Source organism: Eubalaena glacialis, chromosome 1 (assembly GCF_028564815.1).
Source record: "Eubalaena glacialis isolate mEubGla1 chromosome 1, mEubGla1.1.hap2.+ XY, whole genome shotgun sequence".
NCBI classification, from domain to species: domain Eukaryota; kingdom Metazoa; phylum Chordata; class Mammalia; order Artiodactyla; family Balaenidae; genus Eubalaena; species Eubalaena glacialis.
This window is the reverse complement of record NC_083716.1, coordinates 151,134,734-151,155,533: the sequence shown is the minus strand read 5'-3', so window position 1 is coordinate 151,155,533 and position 20,800 is coordinate 151,134,734. Positions and strand designations below refer to the sequence as shown.

Here is a 20,800-nt window from a genome sequence, read left to right as displayed (position 1 = left end):
ACCCAGCCAGCCAGTTCAATTCTTTATCATGGAACTTTTCTCCCTTAGGCCTCGATAAGAGTCTGTGTTATCTCTGTGACCATAACCGTGGATCTTATTTGGTCATCTTTCTTCAACAACACGCCTCCAAGGTTCTTGGCTTGGCACTCTTCTCTTTTTTTTCCTTTTAGAATCATGTGTAATTAAGTCATCTCAATGTGACTTGAGATAAGTTCCCATCTCCAGGCTCATGTTTCCTCTTCAGCACCATGCAGATAGTGCAACCACCTGCTTCATGTGACTATACGTAGTCTGTACATAACATGCTATACACAGTGGGCCAGAGCCTCTAACTCTCTATCCCAAAGCTAAGCTACCTGCACACCAGCATCTATTCAGTTCTGTGAAATGGACCAGTCAGAAAAGGAAACTATGAAAGGACAGGCATTTTGGTATGAGGTGAGGAAGAGAGTTTCTTATAATAGGAATAGTGGGCAGTGTTCTACGGTAAGGAAGAGGGAAACTAGGTAATTGTAACAGTAACTTGAGATAACTGTGAACAAACTGATTAACAAGTGAAGAAGGAGGAGATGAAAGATGGAAGCAGGAAGAGATAGTGATAGAGATGAGAGAGAGAGAGAGAATGAGCTAGTGCAAGAGTAGAGGTCAGAGCATTTAGCATGACAGTAAAACATAGCATCATATGCCCTTTTATTTGTTCTTCACTGGAATAGAAAGCTCTTCACCTGAATGACATGTCATTTGAAAATAATTTTAACTTATTGTGATAAATTGATCTTTCAAGAGTATTTGGGGAAATATATACTCATAATAAAATCTGGCTCACACTATCACAAACCAGTACGCATTAATGTTAAAAAAATGAGTCAAAACCTCCCACAGCAGAAAGAGCTAAAGTTTAAATACTCTTTAGCTTAAAAGATACCCCATATTGTTAGATGTTGCAACAATGTTGAGAAAAGTCACTAAAAACTAATTCACCAAGTTTGTAAAGTCAAATATTCTATACTCTAGGTAATCTTAATATTGCTCAGTCACTGGAAATCAGATTATTCTTGAGATTGTATTTAAGTCAAGGCAAGATGGTCTTCCATTTACAAATGTAATTTACTCTCATGAGTAGGTAATCTTGTTAAAATATTGTCAGGTTAATTGAAATTGATTTGTGTTTACTAAACACTGTGAATACTAATCAAATATTAGACACTGAAGCGTTGGAGGTATTTAAACCTTAGACAGACGCTGTTTGTGCTTCATAGAAGGATTTCTTGTCTCAGAAGTCAACATTGCTTTTCAGCCTTTTCTTCAAAAATTATATAAAGAGAAAATGAAAAGAAACAGCCTGCATTTGCTTTATGAAATTTTATAAACTGGGAATATTTGGGAGGATTTGGGATTGGTTTGGGGGGAATTATTTATATTTTATTTCCACTGCTACAAACAGCACATTTGCTTTTCCATCTGCTTAATTCCATTCCAGGTTTGCTATTCTCTACCACTCATAGCTTCACTGAGCTCCACATAATAGCTTTTATAGGAGACAGGCATTACCAGGCAATTTGAAAAGCAGGTTGAAGATAAAGCCTGATAGCTCACATGCCCTAGCCTGGTGACTTGGCTCATTTCTGAAGCTTATTCCAAATGGGCCATACACATCTCCTGTGGTATATGTGTATTGGCTCTATGAAGCTTAAAGAAACATTTCCCCTAATACAAAAATAAACCCATCATAATCATTGATTTTGGGGAAATTTTACAGTTGTTAGTTAACCTGCTCCCTCATGCCCTGCAATATTCATTAGCAGATTTCTCTGTTTATGAGTGATATTATATGGAAATGGTTATGGGAAGCTAACAGATGTAACCACTGAAATAAATTAGAAGGAAAAGTTCTGTTTTTTACAGATGGTTCTATTGAATATGCTTCCCCCCCCCTCCCTCCACTTTAACATTTAGTTTTCTTTCAACAGAAAACTTTTCTTTACTGACTATGGGAATGTGGCCAAAGTGGAGCGATGTGACATGGATGGGATGAACAGAACAAGGATAATTGATTCCAAGACAGAGCAGCCAGCTGCACTGGCACTAGACCTAGTGAACAAATTGGTTTACTGGGTAGATCTTTCCTTGGACTATGTGGAAGTAGTGGACTATCAAGGAAAAAACAGACATACTATCATCCAAGGCAGACAAGTAAGTAGAATTTGGTTCGGAAATGCAGCTAAGGTAATAAAATGGATCGTATCATACTAGGAAGAAGACTGAAAATTGCAGTGTTGGAAATTTCTTATGAAGTCAAGCTGCAGTGGGTCATAAAAACTGTGATGTGTTTGCTATATGGGAGAATGTTCTTTTCACAGTGTACTGTGTACTCCATAGTATGGGGCGGGAGAGGGGGCTCTCTCCCCCTCTTTCCCTCTATTAAAAAAAGAAAAAAAGCACACAAAACAAAAACCAACTGAAATAAATCAAAAACAACAAACAAAACCAAAAATGCTACACTAGTAAGAAAGAAAAGCATTAGAGTAGGACAGTAAATATGACCTACTTACTAAAAAGTAATTTAAGTAGTTCATTTGTAAGAAACTGAACTATCATCTGTCCCATGTGGCATTGGAGATATATATTTTTTTTCTGCTAACAATGCATATGCTGGCTTACAAAAGTATCATTATTATTTTAATAGGTTGGATTAAATTTTGCCTTCTGATGTATTCAGGTACTTCCTAAAATAAGAATTTTGTGAAAAGCACTGAGGTCAAAATTTTTCCCATCTGTATAGTTTTCCCCTTGCTGAATTACAAGTTTTTGCAAATAACACTCAGTAAACACCTGAAGAAGCTCTCTAAGTGGAAATAAGCCTTATTCACTAGTTTACTTTTTAAATTCAATTTTACCTCACTGATCTCACTAATTTTATGTGAGATTCTCATTCTGTGGAGCTGAAATAAGTGACTCTGTTTTCTTTTGCAGTGCAAGGCACAAATATTCTGTAATTGTCCTGTAAAGTTACTTTGCCTTTATAATCAGCTTTTAACAATGAAATGTTTTCACTTCCTTGGCAGATAAAAAAATGCACTAATCTGGGTGGTTTAAAAAAAGTGTGCAATATTAGAGGTGAGGTCATTTATTTCTCTCTCACCTTCGACTGTCCTTAAAACTTTGATTTCCTTGGCAGTCTAGTTATGACCTTAGAGGACCTAGTCTCTAAAATGATTATGATGGGCCTTCTTTTTACATATATGTAATTAAAATTTTAAACCTTGAAACAAGAATGAGGAATTCAAATGATCTTCCCCATGACTACTTTTAAAAGTTTTTTAGTATCTGAAGTTTTTAATTATCCTTTTTTCCCCCCATTTCTATTGCCTGTGTTTTGCTGGTTCCCTAAACATATGCTTAGTCTGCCACTACGTAATCCAAAAAAGATAAAATTTTGTATTTGTCCTGTAGGCAGAATGGTCTATGCACCACACCAAGCTCCTGCCACCTCTGTTGGGGGTAGTTAGCAGACCAGGCAACAATGTAGGTACTTTATGGTAAACAAACCCTTCTGAAGGAAAGCAGCGAGGCAGTGAGTAAAATTTGATGGCTATTGTGTGAACATGTTTTCTGCCCTCACCAGTTGCCCCCTCTGTAGCCATGCTTACTTTCTCTCCTGAGGCTTGGATTGGCAGTTACATAGACAGCAATGTGTTTAGGCCGCAATCGCACACTTCCAGATGACTGGCCCCAGACTTTAAGCAAAGCATGCATAAATTAAATGGCAATTAATGGAAGACTTCAGGTTGCTTGTAATTTTTACAGAAAAAAAAAAGTATTGCCCAAATCAAAATTGGGTCATAGATATATTTAGTGAATATGATGTCAGTTATGTGGAAAATATTATTAGTAAATACACACATGCCTCCCCCTACAAACACTTACTGGAGAGTAACACTAACATTGAAAATGATTATTGGGGCTTTAACATAGAATGATTCTCCCCCTTAATTCCTAACTTCCATTTGTAGCTTAGGCATGAAGAAATGAAATACGTCCAAAAACAACGTGAAAAGCCAGTCTTCTTTTACTCAACATCTCCTATGAGAGGATCAGGAATAGTAATAAAGAGACATGTAAGCTAGAAAGATAGCAAATCAAATGCTTTTGCTTAAGGTATAGAACTGGCATGATTTCCTACGTAGAAATTTTTGTGATTTTGTTCTATATAAAATTTTTTTACAGTCAAACCATGCATAACTTCTCAAATTCTCTTGACTACAAATCTATACGAAAAATACACTAGAAGTGCAATATAATGCCAAATGATAATGACAAATGCTTTTTCATCAAAATCTGTACAGCAAATCAATTGACAAATCTACCATACCTTGGTCCAGAACCATTTTAAATTGAGTATACTACAAGGTATGCCCAAAGGCATTGTGCCTAGCATGTGCCTTTTTGTATGAGAAAATCAGTATACGTATTCTTCCTTTGCTTTACTGGAAGCTTTCCATCAGTTCAAGAAGTCTATTCTTACCCACAGTCCCCAAGACCTGTGCCAAGGAGGAGAGTTACACTGTTAACTGTGAAGTGTCGTGGAGAGCAGTAAACATTGTTATTCTCAAATCAGAGTCCCATTTTCATAATGAATAGGCTTTAGAAAGAGTGCAATTTCTGAGTAGAATGCTGACATTTTATTTACAATTATTCCAAATATGTGATTTTGGTGTTTACTGTTTTCCATGCTGGGGCTACTATTAGTCTAAATGTAACCTGTATTTTTTAAAAAATGGGATTTTCAAAGGTGTTTTCTCATCAGTCCTTTCACAGGCAAAGCAAGCCTTTTACAGATTCTACATATCCATGGCTATATGAAAATGTAGCCCACAAAAATATATCAAATTTTACATAACAGTGCCATAAGCATGTTATTGAATATGCTTGAAAGTTTGGTTCTCACTAGGCTTTGAAAAGTAGCTACTGAACATGTTTTCTTAATGAAACATGAATAAAATTCTCTCCCATACATTGGGTAGTGCTTTAACCACTACTGCATAATGTTTTATTCTCAGAGAAAAAATTTAAATTAGTGAAATGTCAAACTGTATGAGAGAAGATAAATGATAATATGGTTGTGACTCTCCAACTATGGGGATTTTCCACAGGAGTAAATAGCAATCATTTTTTCTTTCAAGTTGAAAGCAACATAATTAAAAATCATAGTCATTTTTGCCCCTTTTTATAGGTCAAACATCTTTATGGTATAACTGTGTTTGAAGACTATTTGTATGCAACCAATTCTGATAACTTCAATATCATACGGATAAACCGATTTAATGGCACTGATATTCATTCATTAATTAAAATGGAAAATGCTCGAGGAATCCGAATCTATCAAAAAAGAACTCAACCAATAGGTAAGATGCAAGACTTCTTCATAGACTTCACAATGGCAAATTGAATGGAGATATGGTCCTTGTGCCTTTGTTTGGTGTTAAAGTGGGTGAGCCATAAATTCTCTGTTGTGATCGCAAAAATGTACATGTCTGCATGATAAAATGGAATAGAGCTCCCTTCCCAAGTCTAAATGACAAATTGTTCAGTTGCTAGTGAATCGTTTCTACAACCATAGAATTAAAATGACGGCTAGATTTAGATTCAGGAAGGAACTTTCACTCTTGATGTATGTACACAGGAAACCCAGATGCCAAGACTTTATGGAATTTTTTTATATCATTCTGGGAAACATTTCAAATTAGGTGATTTTCTTGCAGTATCTGTCTAGTTTTTATTGCAGTCACTGGGGTCTCTTGACTGAACATCCCAATCATTCCTTAATATATGCTAAATAAAAAATAATTTTTAACGAGAAGGCTACAACATTTCTAAGTATTCCTCAAAAACGCTAACTACTTTGCATTGTAGGTTAGTGATGCTTGTTCATCAATACCGTTTAGGCTCAATCATATATAGAATAATGTAACATACAAAAACTACCACCCAAATGTCCATCATCTTTTTGTGCTTCAAATTAAAACGAATTTAGAATTATCTAACCATTAACATAAATTCATCTTAGGCAATGTATTATCACATATACATATTGTGTTTACAGGAAATTCAAATTTTGAATTCTGTAGGTAACCTTATTAGAGTTTTATATTAGGATTTATTAATTCACCAATTATTCATTGACCATTTACTATGTGCCAGGAACTATTCTATGTCCATTGAGAATATAGTTGTGAATAAAACAGACCAAAACATCATTGCCTTTATGAGATTTGCATTGTTGTAAAGAAGACATAATTTTAAAAAAACAAGTAAATTATTATTCTATTAGAAGATAGTAAGTGCTGTGGAAAAAGATAAAGTAGATGAGTGTCAGGAATGGGCGTAGTTTGCAATTTTATATTGAATGGTCAGAGGAAGTCCCATTGAGAAGATGAAATTGCATGAAGACTTGAAGTAATTAAAGGAGGAGACAGGCAGGTAGAAAGATGAGCACACACAAAAACCACGAGGAAGAGCATGCTTGGATTGTTCAGGGAGCAACAAGGAGACCCGTAGGTCTGGAGCAGAGTAAAAAGAGGAAGAGAAGTAGGCAATTAAGCTGGAGAAATGAAGGAGGACCATAACAAGTAGGGCCCTGCAGACAGTTGTAAAAACCTTTGCTTATACTTTTAGTGAGACGGGGAGTCCTTAGGAAGCCTTAAACAGAGGAGTCTCATAATCTGACTGACTTTTTAAAGGAATCAGTGTGGCTGCTATATTGACAATAGGCTGTCAGGGACAAGGGTGGAAAGTTAGAGATGGTGGTGGATTGGACCAAGATGGTAGTAGTGAAGGTGGTGAAAAGTGGTTAGTTAGACTCAGAATATATTTGAAGGTATAGCCAACAGCATTTCTTAATGGATTTGATGTGGGGTGTAAATTAAAAAAGAGGCAAGGATGATGACAATTAGGCTGAGCAACTGGAATAATTGAGTTATTTTTGAGATTAAGAAAACTAAGTTTGGAGCAGACCGGGGGCAAAGAAAAAATGTATAATTTTTACATGTTATTTTGAATTTCTGTCATAAATTCAGGTGGAGATTTCAAGGAGGTATTTGAATATATAAGTCTGGAGTTCAGGGGCAAGCCCAAGCTGGACATAGCAATTTGAGAGTCATTGGCATATAGGTGACATTTAAAGCCAGGAAAATGGATGTGATCACCAAGGAAGTAACTATAGATGGAGAAGAGAAAAGTTCCAAATAAAGGACACTGGGACACTCCAACAATGAGAAGTCAAAGACAATAGGAAGAACCAAAAGAGGAGACTGAGAAGAAGCTTGTTAAATTCAATTGGCCATTGGATTTAGCAGCATGAAGCTCATAGGGATCTGACAGGAGCAGTTTGCGGTGAAGAGAATGTCTGGGTAGAAAGTATCTGGGAAAGATAGGAAGGAAAGAAATTGTAGAAAATGAGCGAGGATAACTTTGAAAAGTGTTGATATTAGGTGGAAAAGAGAAATGGGGAGCTAATTGAAGGATTGCTGTGGGAATTAAGGTTAAAATTAAGATTTTTTTACCCCCCAAGATGTGGAAATAATGGCACATTTGTATGCTGATGGGCATGATCCAATGCAGAGAGCAAAAGTAATGAAGACAGTGAGAAAGTGGAGAGTTGCTAAGTCGGGAAGAGGAGATGTGATCTAGTATAGAAATGGGATGAGACTGGAAAACAAAAGCAACACTCGTGCAAAAAAATAAACTACATTTCAGTTATCTTTTCATTTAGAGAATGCAGAATACAAAAAGAACATAGCACAGTTTTCGAAAGCATGTAAGTTTTAATATGAAAAGAAAATTGTCATATTACTCATCACAATTCCAAGAAAGTCGTGATTGAAAAGAAATATAATTACAGTAATACATAAAATCTTACTGGTATTATTCCTACTACAGCATTTTCTCTTTGACCTTTCTTTTTCTCATCCTCTCCATACAGTACTTTTCCTATTTTTGTTTCTTCTCCACCTTCTACACTCATAAAACATCCTTCTATTCCATAACCTCCACATGAAAACTCAGCCTTCTCCTTTTGACAATTATAGTCACACACACACACACACACACACACAGACACACAGACACACACACACAATTCATTTTGTGGAAGGGTTCTCCAAATGGCAATGGACTCAAAATTGAAGAAAAAAATGTATCTCAGCATTTCTCAATAAAGGTAATCACTGAAGCACATTTATCCTAATTTAGGTGCCCATATAATAGATTATTTCAGAAGAAATCCTTTCTCTGCCTAACTACCTAACCTAGGATATTTTAACAGTATTTTTTTTATATTTGCCAGAAAAGTGTATTTTTTAAAAGTAAAATAAGCGTGTACCAAAAAGTCATGTTACTTTTATTTTGCATACATGTAAACAGTTTAGGTTAATATAAAAGCATTTTATCTTCTCAGAATTTTTTTAAAAGGTAGACTTAGGAGGATTTTGGCAAATCCCTACCTTTTCTTTTTTGGGGTTTAAAGTCTTTTCCAATTGATTATGATACAAAATATTTGGGTATATAGATTTTTGCTAGGATTCCCTCTTCTTGCACTGTCAAAGTTTCAACATACTGATGCACATAATTATCTTGTCTTTGGAGAATTTCAAGCATGCTGTTTTTCATTTGTTGTAGTCAGAAGCCATGCATGTGAAGTGGATCCATACGGAATGCCAGGGGGATGTTCACACATCTGTCTGCTCAGCAGCGGTTACAAAGCACGGACCTGTCGCTGCAGGACTGGCTTCAACTTGGGAAGTGATGGCAGGTCATGCAAAAGTATGTTGTTGAAAATCAAACATTTGCCAGCAGCTAATGCTTCAGAATAGGGTTCTTAGTATTAATTAGGAGCATCAGCATCCGTAATAACGTGACACATCATCAGGCCAAATTTGCCTGTGAATGTGTACAAGCCATTTTTCTCAAAATCAGTATTTTGTTTGTTTTTTTCTCTTTTGTATGTGTGTGATAATGTGAATGAGAAACCTAATTGGGCTGTAGAGTCACCAAATTTATGGATCTTTGGGAACCGTACTTTAGGGAAGATTTTCAGGAAGATCCTTTCCTTAATTCCCTAAAGAATGTTCATGGTCTAATGAGCCTGAATCGTTGGTTAACCAGATTTTCTCTTTTTTGAACCAAGATGCTGCCTCTAGTAATAGGTGTGTTTAGTCCAACAAAAATCCACATTAAGTAATATTTTACTTTATCCAGCATTGGGGATGAAATTCATTTCATTATTTCACTTTCCAAGTAACTGGAGCTATACTAATTAAATATCAGTCTCTTTAACAATTTTGTTAAAAAGTTATCTAGTAGTTAGATATATCTTTGTTTTATTTTTGAAATATGCTAGAATAACTTAATTGTTCTTTATTTAAATAAGCTAGTAAATATTTTTCACACAGGACTTTTGTTAAGTTTAAATTTTTACACAAAAATTAATTAAGTTCTTTACTCAGGGTCTGCATAATCAGATGTAGTTTTAATGGCCCTCATAGAAATGGTGTCCATGTGGAGACTGTTGGTTTTTAGATGTCCCACAAATACCATAAGTTTTAAGATTATGATGACTGCTTTTTACAGTGTATATTTTGTCTCGATTTATTTTTGTCTGTGCTCGCTCTCTGACCACTGTCCTGCCATCTCTTTTGCTTTCTTATCATATGCTTGCTGAGGACTGTGAAATGAGACCTCTAAATTTGTTATAATTTTAAGTCTAAGTGGTTCAAATTCATAGTGCAAATACTTTTAAATTGAGAACCCAAGAGACTTAACTGTGATAAAATACATTCCTTTTAGTACTTTTTTTTATGTCCAGCTTTGTATCAAATGCTAGGAATGTAGAGACACCAGCTCTCATGTTCAAGAAATCCTCTGGATAATTGAAGGTTTTGTGTCAGAAGCCTCAAGATAGGGGTAGTTTTGTGTGCGTTTGTGTGTGTGTGTGTAACCAGCCTTTAAACTGCTCTGGTTACCACTTGGGAAGTGATGGCATGTCATGCAAAAATACAATCATGCACATTTATGCATACATATATACATGTGTGTATATATGTGTATGTACATTTATATGTATGCACACATACATGCACACATATATACACACACACACATATATATACACACACACATATATACACATAGATACACACACACACGTTTGGTGGAAGAACATAAGATCAGAGTTGCATAAGCTTCAATCATCCCTAATGTAGTGATCAATCAGGGTACATTTACCTTTAAATTAACAGAAACAATTCTAGCTATTTTAAGCAGAAAGGATCAAACACAAATAGATAGGTACTTACAAAATCATTGAGAAGCCTGAAGCAGCAGCTTCTAGACTGGGTCCTGGGAACTTTCCTCAAAACCACCACAAACTTGCCTGGCTTAAGCTGGAACACCTACCATAATCAGAAGCTAGGGCATCGGGAAGCCACAAATGGCAAACATGGTGTTTCAAAAACACACCATCTTAGCTGAGATCTAGGGATTAGGAAGTTTGCATCAAAACTATTAGCTCCAGAAATAATATGTCATACTGGAAAATAAAACAAAACATAACACAGCACAACAAAAAGATACCCTCTTCCTTGCCTCTTGATATGCAGAAAGGAAGAAGACTGATGTGGAAAAATCCAGTTTCTCCATTAGATAAATACCAGCAGAAGCAACAAAAGGTGGTCTCATTTCTATATTCCAAACTCAAGCTAGTACATCTGACTTTAGGTACTTAAATCGAAACTAGAGCCATGGCTATATCTGTGTCTGTGAAATGTAGTTTTTAGTTTTCTATTGTCTATGGTATAGGAAAACACATTAGAAGAAACTTCAGGTAGTGAATGATTGAAAAAAGTGACTGAATAAAACAATGGGAAAAATAGTTACCATTCTTATTTAAAATATACATACACATGCACACGTGCACATACACATACACACACATACATTAAACCAATGAAGTATTGTGCCAGCTTTACCAATTAAAGCATCAATTAAAAATACAAGCAAAGGGCTTCCCTGGTGGCGCAGTGGTTGAGGGTCTGCCTGCCGGTGCAGGGGACACGGGTTCGAGCCCTGGTCTGGGAAGATCCCACATGCCGCGGAGCAACTGGGCCCATGAGCCATAATTACTGAGCCTGTGCGTCTGGAGCCTGTGCTCCGCAACAGGAGAGACCGCGATAGTGAGAGGCCCGCGCACCGCGATGAAGAGTGGCCCCTGCTTGCCGCAGCTGGAGAAGGCCCTCGCGCAGAAACGGGGACCCAACGCAGCCACAAATAAATAAATTAAAAAAAAAAATACAAGCAAAAATAAATGTTAGCAAGAATAGATATGGTGAAACCAGCATTCTTATGCCTTGCTAATAGAACTGGAAATTGATACCACTATTAGAAAGACATTTGATAATAACATACAAAAGAGATCAAACTGATAACATCCTTTAACAAGTTATCCCACTTTTGACTAAAGAAATCCATTGTAAATGTATGTATAATAACAAAAACCCAGAAGCAATTTAAATATCCTACAATAGGTAAGCAGCTGACCATATTATTTTGCCTCTCTAGCAGGGAACATGATGCTGCCATTGAAAAGAATGTTTTGAAGACCTTTTAATGACACAACAAAGTATTGTTACATTTTTAAAAGTTAAGTAGTAAAATGCATATCTAAGATCCCAATTTTTTAAAAAACAAAAGTATCTATGCATATGATGTTGGTAGGAAATACGTAGGAATGTTAATTTTCAAATGAATCTACTTTTAAATAATGTAAGATAGTATCTTTAAAGAAAATAACGAGTAGGTAGACACTGAGAGGTTGTGAGAGTAATGAGAAAGAGGGATGTTAATATTCTTTACCTAGTAATTCCATTTCTGGAAATGTATACTAAGAGATATGGGAAAATGATTATCTCAGTGTTATAATAATGGAAAGATAAAATCAACTGAGGAATGATTTGGCAAATTATCATATATTATACTGATCATACTGAAGGAATGTAAGACAAAAATAATGGATCAGGGACTTCCCTGGTGGCGCAGTGGTTAAGAATCTGCCTGCCAATGCAGGGGACCAGGGTGCGAGCCCTGGTCCGGGAAGATCCCACATGCAACGGAGCAACTAAGCCCATGTGCCACAACTGTGGAGTCTGCGCTCTAGAGCCCGCGAGCCACAACTACTGAGCCCACGTGCCACAACTATTGAAGCCTGCATGCCTAGAGCCTGTGCTCTGAAACAAGAGAAGCCACCACAGTGAGAAGCCCACGCACCACAACGAAGAGTAGCCCCTGCTCACAGCAACTAGAGAAAGCCCATGCACAGCAACGAAGACCCAACACAGCCAAAAAAAAAAAAGAAAGAAAAGGATCAGAACAGAATATAATCTTAATGCTAAGATTTAGTAATAAAAGCAGAATACAAAACATATTCTCTTCTATATTAGTGTGCATTAGAAAAATAGCTAGATAAATTAAATTTGAAATAGTCACACCAAGGAATATAATACAGCAATGAAAGTGAATGAATAATTACTACAACAACCATAGATGAATATAAAGCATGTAATAAGAATAAAATTAATTAATAGCACACATGCATTCAAACACGCAAAATTAAACAGTCTACTGTTGGGAAATACAAACAACATATGTGGCAAAACTTCTAAAAAATGCATGGTAAACACAATAACCATATTATTGTATATAACCAGAGATACTGGTTGTCTCTGGGATGGAAGGGGGGTGGGTTTGGGGCATGTGCGTGCATTCTAATGTTCTGGAAATATTCTTAAGATCTATGCTAGGTACATGAGATTTGTTTTATGTTTATTCTTTAAATATTAACATTTTATAAATATTTATATATATTTAATATTCATTAACACTAATTTTAAAAGAAAATGAGAGAAAATATATAAAATGATTATATATTTTGCATTGAGAGTGTTGAGTTTATGAGTAATTACTTATTTTTTTTCCTCCAAATTTTATAATGTAATTATTTTAATTTACTAAGAATCTCACTATGGTATGGTTATCCAAATATAATAGTCATATGTATCCTCAGTTTTCTTAATAAAACCTAGTATGTTTTCCTTTCCATATGAAGTATTCCTTTCAAAATTATGTATACTAAACTAAGTATAATGTGCCCTAGCAATACGAGAGCCTTGCATGTAGTTTCATATAAAAGTCTGAAGGAGTTCATTCATTCTGTAGAAAAAGCCTCCTTGATTCTTGCATTTTAACCCAGGACACAGTTTTTTGTTTTGTTTAGTTTTTGATAAAGGCTGTGTTGTACATCGGAGTTACCGGCAGACAGCATCAACCTCTAACGTTCTAATTAAGATATGAAGAAAGAAGTGACACTGTAACTGGCATTTTATTTCAATTCTTAAAAAAAAAAAATCACATTTATACAAACTATAATATATTTACATGCAAGTTATGTGATACTGTGTGATTCTTTCTGTTTGCTTCTGACAGTCTGTAGATGCAAACTCTGAGTAGGGGGGATGTTTTAAATATTCTGAAGTTTTTAGCACTGTCAAACATAATGAATGCTACCGTTAGTATCTACAGATAGATAGATTGTAATGAATTATAAAATTAAATGTGCCAGATGTTTTAATAAATGTCCATTTTACAGTTACAAGTTATCCAAGGATCTGTCATGTTTTTGCTGTACAGTTACAGACAAAAGAATAATTAACTAAATATAACCTATTCACAGAAGTAATTTCTGTTTTAATTAAAGTAACGCAATTAGCTGGCCTTCTTGCATCGAGATACATTTGGCATATTTTAGGGTTTAATTTTTGGTACTGAATTTAAAAAAATGTTAATTGTGCCAGTTAATTAAACAGTGGCATTATGCAGGGTAAAGAAGATTAGGCAGCATCGGTTGTTTATGTTTGTAATCTTTCTTCTGCAGGACCAAAGAATGAGTTGTTTCTCTTTTATGGGAAAGGACGCCCAGGAATTGTTAGAGGAATGGACTTGAATACCAAGATAGCTGATGAATACATGATCCCCATAGAAAATCTGGTAAACCCTCGTGCTTTAGATTTTCATGCAGAAACCAATTATATCTACTTTGCTGACACCACCAGTTTCCTAATTGGCCGGCAGAAGATAGATGGCACAGAGCGAGAAACCATCCTGAAAGATGGTAAGTGACAATGTGTATCAAACTGCCCAGAGACAAAACATTTATTTAAAAGGATAAATCCAACGTACGTCAAACTAACTTTAACCAGAACCCAAGTTACTGTTGATTTTTAAATATTTGTTAATTTCTATTTCTTGAGTAACATTATTTCAACATGTTTTCCAAATACTAGCTTATTAAAACCTTCATTATAAAATTGAACTTGCAATTGTCCACTACATTATAAGTATTACAGGAATTAAATTGAGCTATTAATCCACCTTCATAGAAAATGTAGACTTACAGTTATATGTTTACAGTGTTATATGGTAGAACATAAGATTTAACAGGACATTGGAGACTTTTGTAATACTTGGTTCTCACTGGAATATTGGTCGTGTCACTCAAAGTTCATTTAAAAGATCAATGTTCCCATTGTCCTCACGATTCTTGCATATTGTTTTTTATGTTATAAGATATTACAATTGAGTTCTTTTTTTTTTTTTAAGATTTATTGATTGATTGATTGATTGATTGCTATGTTGGGTCTTCGTTTCTGTGCTAGGGCTTTCTCTAGTTGCGGCAAGCGGGGACCACTCTTCATCGCGGTGCGCGGGCCTCTCACTATTGTGGCCTCTCTTGTTGCGGAGCACAGGCTCCAGACGCGCAGGCTCAGTAGTTGTGGCTCACGGGCCCAGTTGCTCCGCGGCATGTGGGATCTTCCCAGACCAGGGCTCGAACCCGTGTCCCCTGCATTAGCAGGCAGATTCTCAACCACTGCGCCACCAGGGAAGCCCTACAATTGAGTTCTTTAGAGTCACCCTTGAAATAATATCTGCAGAGAAACTTTGTTTATACCTATTTTTATTTACAAATACATATGTTATTATATATAATATATAAACATATATGCATATACTTTATTAAAATCAGTGAGTTTCATAAATTACTTGGCTTAGAACAACTGATCAATAATGAAATAATATAACTTTGGTATAAGTACAAAGCATCTTTAATAATCAAGCAAACTGAATCTTCCACTGGCTGCTAGTTACCTTTAGGCGAGTTACTAATGATTCTGGACCTCAGTTTCCTCATATATACAGTTTGCTTACTTCTCAAATATTTAAAATATCCTTGATTTAGGGACATTAATTGTATGCTTATTATATGAAGGACACTGTGCTAGCTATCATAGGAGATAAAAGAAAAGTTAGGAAATGGCTACTGCCTTCAAGGAGTTTATAATCTACCTTTGGAGATAATATAAACTCCCCCAAAATATTGGGTTGGCTAAAAAGTTCGTTTGGTTAGTGAATACGTTGTTCAATAAAGGTCTTGGTGAAGATGAAAAATGTGTCTTTTATTTTTACTTAAAACCAAATGAACTTTTTGGCCAACCCAATATAAAGGCTCTGCAGCATTTAATTTAATAAGTTCAAAGCTGGCCCAGAGAAATACATGATTAATGGAGAATGTCTGTGTAATAAGAATACACAGGAAGGCAGAGGTGTCTTTATCTGGGGATTCTCAGAGAACTGTTTTGTGAAGGAGGTAGTATTTGGGCTAGATCTTAAAGAAAGAATGTTAAAAGGGGCGTATACTTCAGCACCAGGAATTCCATGAGAATAAACCAAAACAAAACACCAAAAAGCACATGCTCCAGAAAGAGGGTGAGAGGAACATTAAGTGGGTCACTATTGGAGGTTTAGTTTACAGGTAATCATGACAGAGGAGCTGTGGATCCCAAAAGGTAGTGAAATTCAAGGCCTTAAATGTGAGGTGAAGGGGCTTGGATAAAATCCTGAAGGGGTAAGAGGAAATGCTTTTGAGCCAAAGAATAATGTGAATAAAGAGATATTTTAGGAGAATCAATCTGGTGGTGGAGTACAGAGTGAATCAGAGAGAGGAAGTAGAGAAAATAAAAGTAGAGAAATGGACTAAACTTATTTACAGCATGAGTGGTAATGCATGATGGTTTCTCCTGTCTTTTAGAGGGATTGGGGACAGCGTGAAAAGATTATTCATTCAACTCAGGTTCACTTTAAATCAAACTTTAATGATAAAAATACACCTTCCACAAGCGACAAATGAAGTGCTAAAATGAAAAATATCCCCGTTTTTGTCTTTTTTTATAGCTTACTGATTAAGGCAATATAAATCCACCATGACTTAGCCACCTAAGGAGTGTCTAATTAGAGTCAAGAGTTTTACTTTAAATTGCATGAGGCAGAGGCTGTCTGCCTACTTTTCTCTGTAATTCGATAACAAATAATAGGAACTTGACAATTTTAGAAGGACAATGAACTTGCATATTCTAAGTAGATGCATTTGGATTGCTCTAATTTTGACCTAGACTGGCATGTAATATAGAGGATTCTTGGGCTTTTTTCAAAAAGTGTCAGTTCCTGTGCTGTGACTGAATGTACCAGCTAATAATCCTAACTTTGATAACCATATCTAATCAGTGACATTGGGGTTCTTTGCATTTTACCACAGCAACAGAGGTCAATTCTAATGGCCACTTGACTGCCAGGCACATCTGTACAGTGTTGCTTTGGCAGTAGGAAGGTTCTGAAAACATTTTGTCGATTTTTACACCTGAAATATATTTAACATTTTGATTATCCTATACAAGGGACAGCTTAATGTCTTTTTATTAGTTTATCTTGCTTCTTACCAATAAGGAGAATAATAATACATATTATGCTGTGAGCTTAACATGTCAAAACAGAACTTATATTTGGCAAATGACAATTCATGATTCTTGGGATCAGAAGAATTAAGTTCTATGTATATTCACTCATTTAACTAGTCTACCAACTAACCTGGAGACTGAGAGGTAATGCTTGGGTTGACAAATGATTTTGTAAGCTTAGTAGAAATTCTGAGTCTTAGATAAATTTGTATAGTTTGAAGTAGAAGGCTTAACGATTTTGCTGTTTTTACGTAAAACATAAATATCTTGAACATATTCTTTACAAGCTCAGATCCTTTTTATATAGAAAAAAACAGCATTTTAAAAAAAGACCCATCTCTATTCATTCTTTTTGTTTTCTCTCTTAGAGTTTTATTGCAAACTTCCTAAATGTGATATATCTCATAATCTTTGTATAATATTGTGGGCTAAAATGGTACATAAATAAATAAGAAAGGAAAATTGCCCATTTGAAGTACTTACATATATCTCAATAATTATGGAAAATATCTATGAAATGAAGACATATTAGTGATTTAATAAAAATAGACTTTTATAAGGACAAAACATTTACCAGTCTTTATTGTGTTTTACTCTTCAGAATTTTTTGCCAAAATTTCTGGTAAAATTTATACTCTTGATTTCTTTTAATTAATTACTTGATTTATTTATTTGTCCAGTCAATAAATAGTCATTGAATGCCTTCCCTGAGCCAGGTGCTATTTTAGATGATGGGAATGCTGCAGTAAATAGGACAAAGCTTCATATTTAGTTTACATCCAAATAGTGAAAAATAGATAATAAACAAATAAACACATAAATGAACAAGATCATGATAAGTGCTCTAAAGAAATAAACAAAGATGCCAACAGCAAGCAAAAATAGACTAAGTGGTTAGTCATTCTGTTACCAAATTAGGTCTTATGATCCCCTACTTGAACCCTAGCCTGGCCAAGCCCCTGCCTCAGGGGGAAGGAAGGTTCTTTTCTGTTTGGGTTTGCACAGCCAAAAATGAAACCAAAGTTGAGATTGAAGCAGCACAATCATTATTCACTGGCCGGAGAATGGAGAAGTGGGATCTTAATCACAAATCAACTTCTTGCCTGGGGACTGACAATTAAGGCAAGATTTTAAGGGCAAGGCTAATGAGGGGGAAGTGTATGCATTGGTCTTCTGGGAATAGGTGGGTTCTTCCTGGAACTGGGGTGTCACCTCTTTTCTGTCCTTGTATGGTCCTCTGGCATCTGGGTTGGAAGCAGGTTGAACCATCATGGGCAGACAGACAGGGGTCTTACTATTACAATGAGATGGTAATGAGGTGCAGGGTGATATTTGTCCCACTTTTGAAGTTGAACCAGCTTGCACCAGTTTTCTTATAGTGAGACTCTTGTTCCTGTGCTGTGAACACAGCTAGAGGATATGGTTAGCTGTGGTTTTCTGCAAATTTACCTGGAGGGAGGGCCAGGAGTATGATTCTGGGGCAATAGCCTTGGTAAAAATTCTTGCAGATATAATTGTTACGCTCTCTAAGAGGACAAGATAGATGTTCTTTATAAGATTGTATTCATGTTTAGATTCTTGAATGTCTTGTCCAAGATTCATTTTTCATGGCAGAATGAATTATAATTTCCAGCAGAAAGGAAAAAATACAAAAATGATAACTTAGTATTCAATTTATTATTGCATATATTCTATTAGTGCAGTACTTGGTTTTAAGCTGTATAAATTAATTATACTGAGATACATATATCCAAATAGAAGGTATGTTAAAATATCTTTCACATTGTTTCATATCTTTAAAGTATTAAAAAAAAAAAACACTCAAAGCGTTTTTCCTGAGTTTGAAAGTTATTAATGCCTGCAGCTGTAACAGAAAAACTGTAGTTTCAGTAGATCCCATCATTAAACTGCAGACTTGAGGTCACCAAATTTGTGGTAATTTGTAACAGTAGCCACAGGAACTAATGCAAAGCATGTGCTCTGAACCGCTTTGCTATATGGACCTTATGTATTTCTTTTTTTTTTTTTTTTTTAATTAATTATTTATTTTTGGCTGCATTGGGTCTTCATTGCTGCCTGCGGGCTTTTCTCTAGTTACTTCGAGCGGGGGCTACTCTGCATTGCAGTGTGCAGGCTTCTCATTGTGGTGGCTTCGCTTGTTGCAGTGCATGGGCTTCAGTAGTTGTGGCACACAGGCTCAGTAGTTGTGGCTCGCGGGCTCTAGAGCACAGGCTCAGTAGTTGTGGTGCACGGGCTCAGTTGCTCCGCGGCATGTGGGATCTTCCTGGACCAGGGCTCAAACCTGTGTCCCCTGCATTGGCAGGCGGATTCTTAACAACTGCACCACCAGGGAACGCCTGACCTTATATACTTCTTAAGATGGGTTCTATTTGATTGAGATCTGGAGTAAGTACACATTTCCACACCTCAGAGTCTTCCCTTAACTGAAGATACTTACAGGATCCATGAAGTTAGAGAACAATGAATAACTTTGGGCAGCATGGAAGAGAGGCTGTCTGTTTTGATATGAATAGAACTGTAGCCAGGAGTTAGGGAGGCAGTCTCTGACAAACATATCTTCCAAATGACATGTTTAAAGGTTATCTGTTGACATAGTATCAAAGTATCAAAGGGTAGTGCCATATTTATGTTAAATATTTATTGCCTGTCCAGCATCTGAAGAGTCAAACCCTATTCTTCAGCTCAGTTCTATCCAATTTTGTGTTGACATATATGGTATTATACCTGGGCCATGAATTATTATTTGATAATTCATCATTGTAATACCGCTACCACCACCACATACACACACATACACAACCACCGACTTAAGACACACTTCAGAACTCCAGAAATATTCCCAGGCCTCTATTTTAACCAGGGCTAGTGTGGCCACTCAAAACAGGTTATAGGGTGCAATCTGTTCCCAGATGACACCTACCTGAGAGTAAGACTATAATTTTCTGTATCTAGAGATCACCATTTGTTCTTGGATTTCAATGAACTTCACCATTCTATAATTCTCTAGGAATTTCTAGTGTCTCATAAAGATCGAGTGTTACAATTGATGAAACAAACCTGTTGAGATATCATTAATAAATTATGTTAGAAAGTTCCCATGAACGTTAAATAGTCATTATGCCTTGCAAAACATTTTAAAATTAAGAACAAGCCTTTACTCTCTGCTGTTAGATTGCAGGTGAATATCAATCTCATTTTTTCTGACTTTAATTCTGACTTTTTCATAAAGAAAAATTCTGAGGGATGTAGACTCTGACCAACCATTAAAGGAAATAATGAATACATTTGTCAGTCATGAGACATTTCTTAATTAAAACTGTTAAGAAGAGATTTGCAAACATTTGCAACTTTTGAGAATCTAATGGTTATTGTTGTCCTGCTGAGTAGCAAGGTTATAGCCTATTTGTACATAACTGACTCTTGCTGACTATCAATAAGATGTTTTCCCAGAATGCGCAGGAGATTGGAGTCCTGAAAACATTGGTTCAATTTCATGTTTAGTTTATATATATTTCTCATAATTTCTGATGTTTCTCAGGAAGTATATGAGATATTGGAAAAAAACTTTAAGCCAATATATCTGTTTTTGTCAGAAAAGTTGACATGGATATGAAGAGATTGAAATCTAGGTTCTAAAATATATTAAGTCATAAAAAATGGAATTGGCCATGTTGCTAATAGGTTATAGTAAACATGGAAGAAAAGATATCTTTCCCTTTATTTGTTTCCACCCAACATAGGCATATATACACATGCACAAGCATGGACAAATACAGCATACTACACACACACACACACACACACACACACACACATACACACACATACACACACGAGTTCAGAATAGCCCTAGAAGTTTCTATAAAGAAGTCTATTATCTTGTA

General features: G+C 35.7%; 1 protein-coding gene across 1 annotated transcript in view; it reads left to right on the top strand.

Annotated features, from left to right (window-relative positions):
• LRP1B (LDL receptor related protein 1B) overlaps positions 1 to 20,800 on the top strand; it is a gene marked incomplete at its 5' end in the record, with an annotated part of 1,521,642 nt that overhangs the window by 695,747 nt on the left and 805,095 nt on the right. The window contains 4 exons of the mRNA XM_061199746.1: positions 1,971 to 2,193; positions 5,234 to 5,405; positions 8,677 to 8,820; positions 13,982 to 14,218. Of these exons, the coding sequence (XP_061055729.1) occupies positions 1,971 to 2,193; positions 5,234 to 5,405; positions 8,677 to 8,820; positions 13,982 to 14,218 (776 nt within the window). The remainder of the gene's footprint in view (positions 1 to 1,970; positions 2,194 to 5,233; positions 5,406 to 8,676; positions 8,821 to 13,981; positions 14,219 to 20,800) is intronic.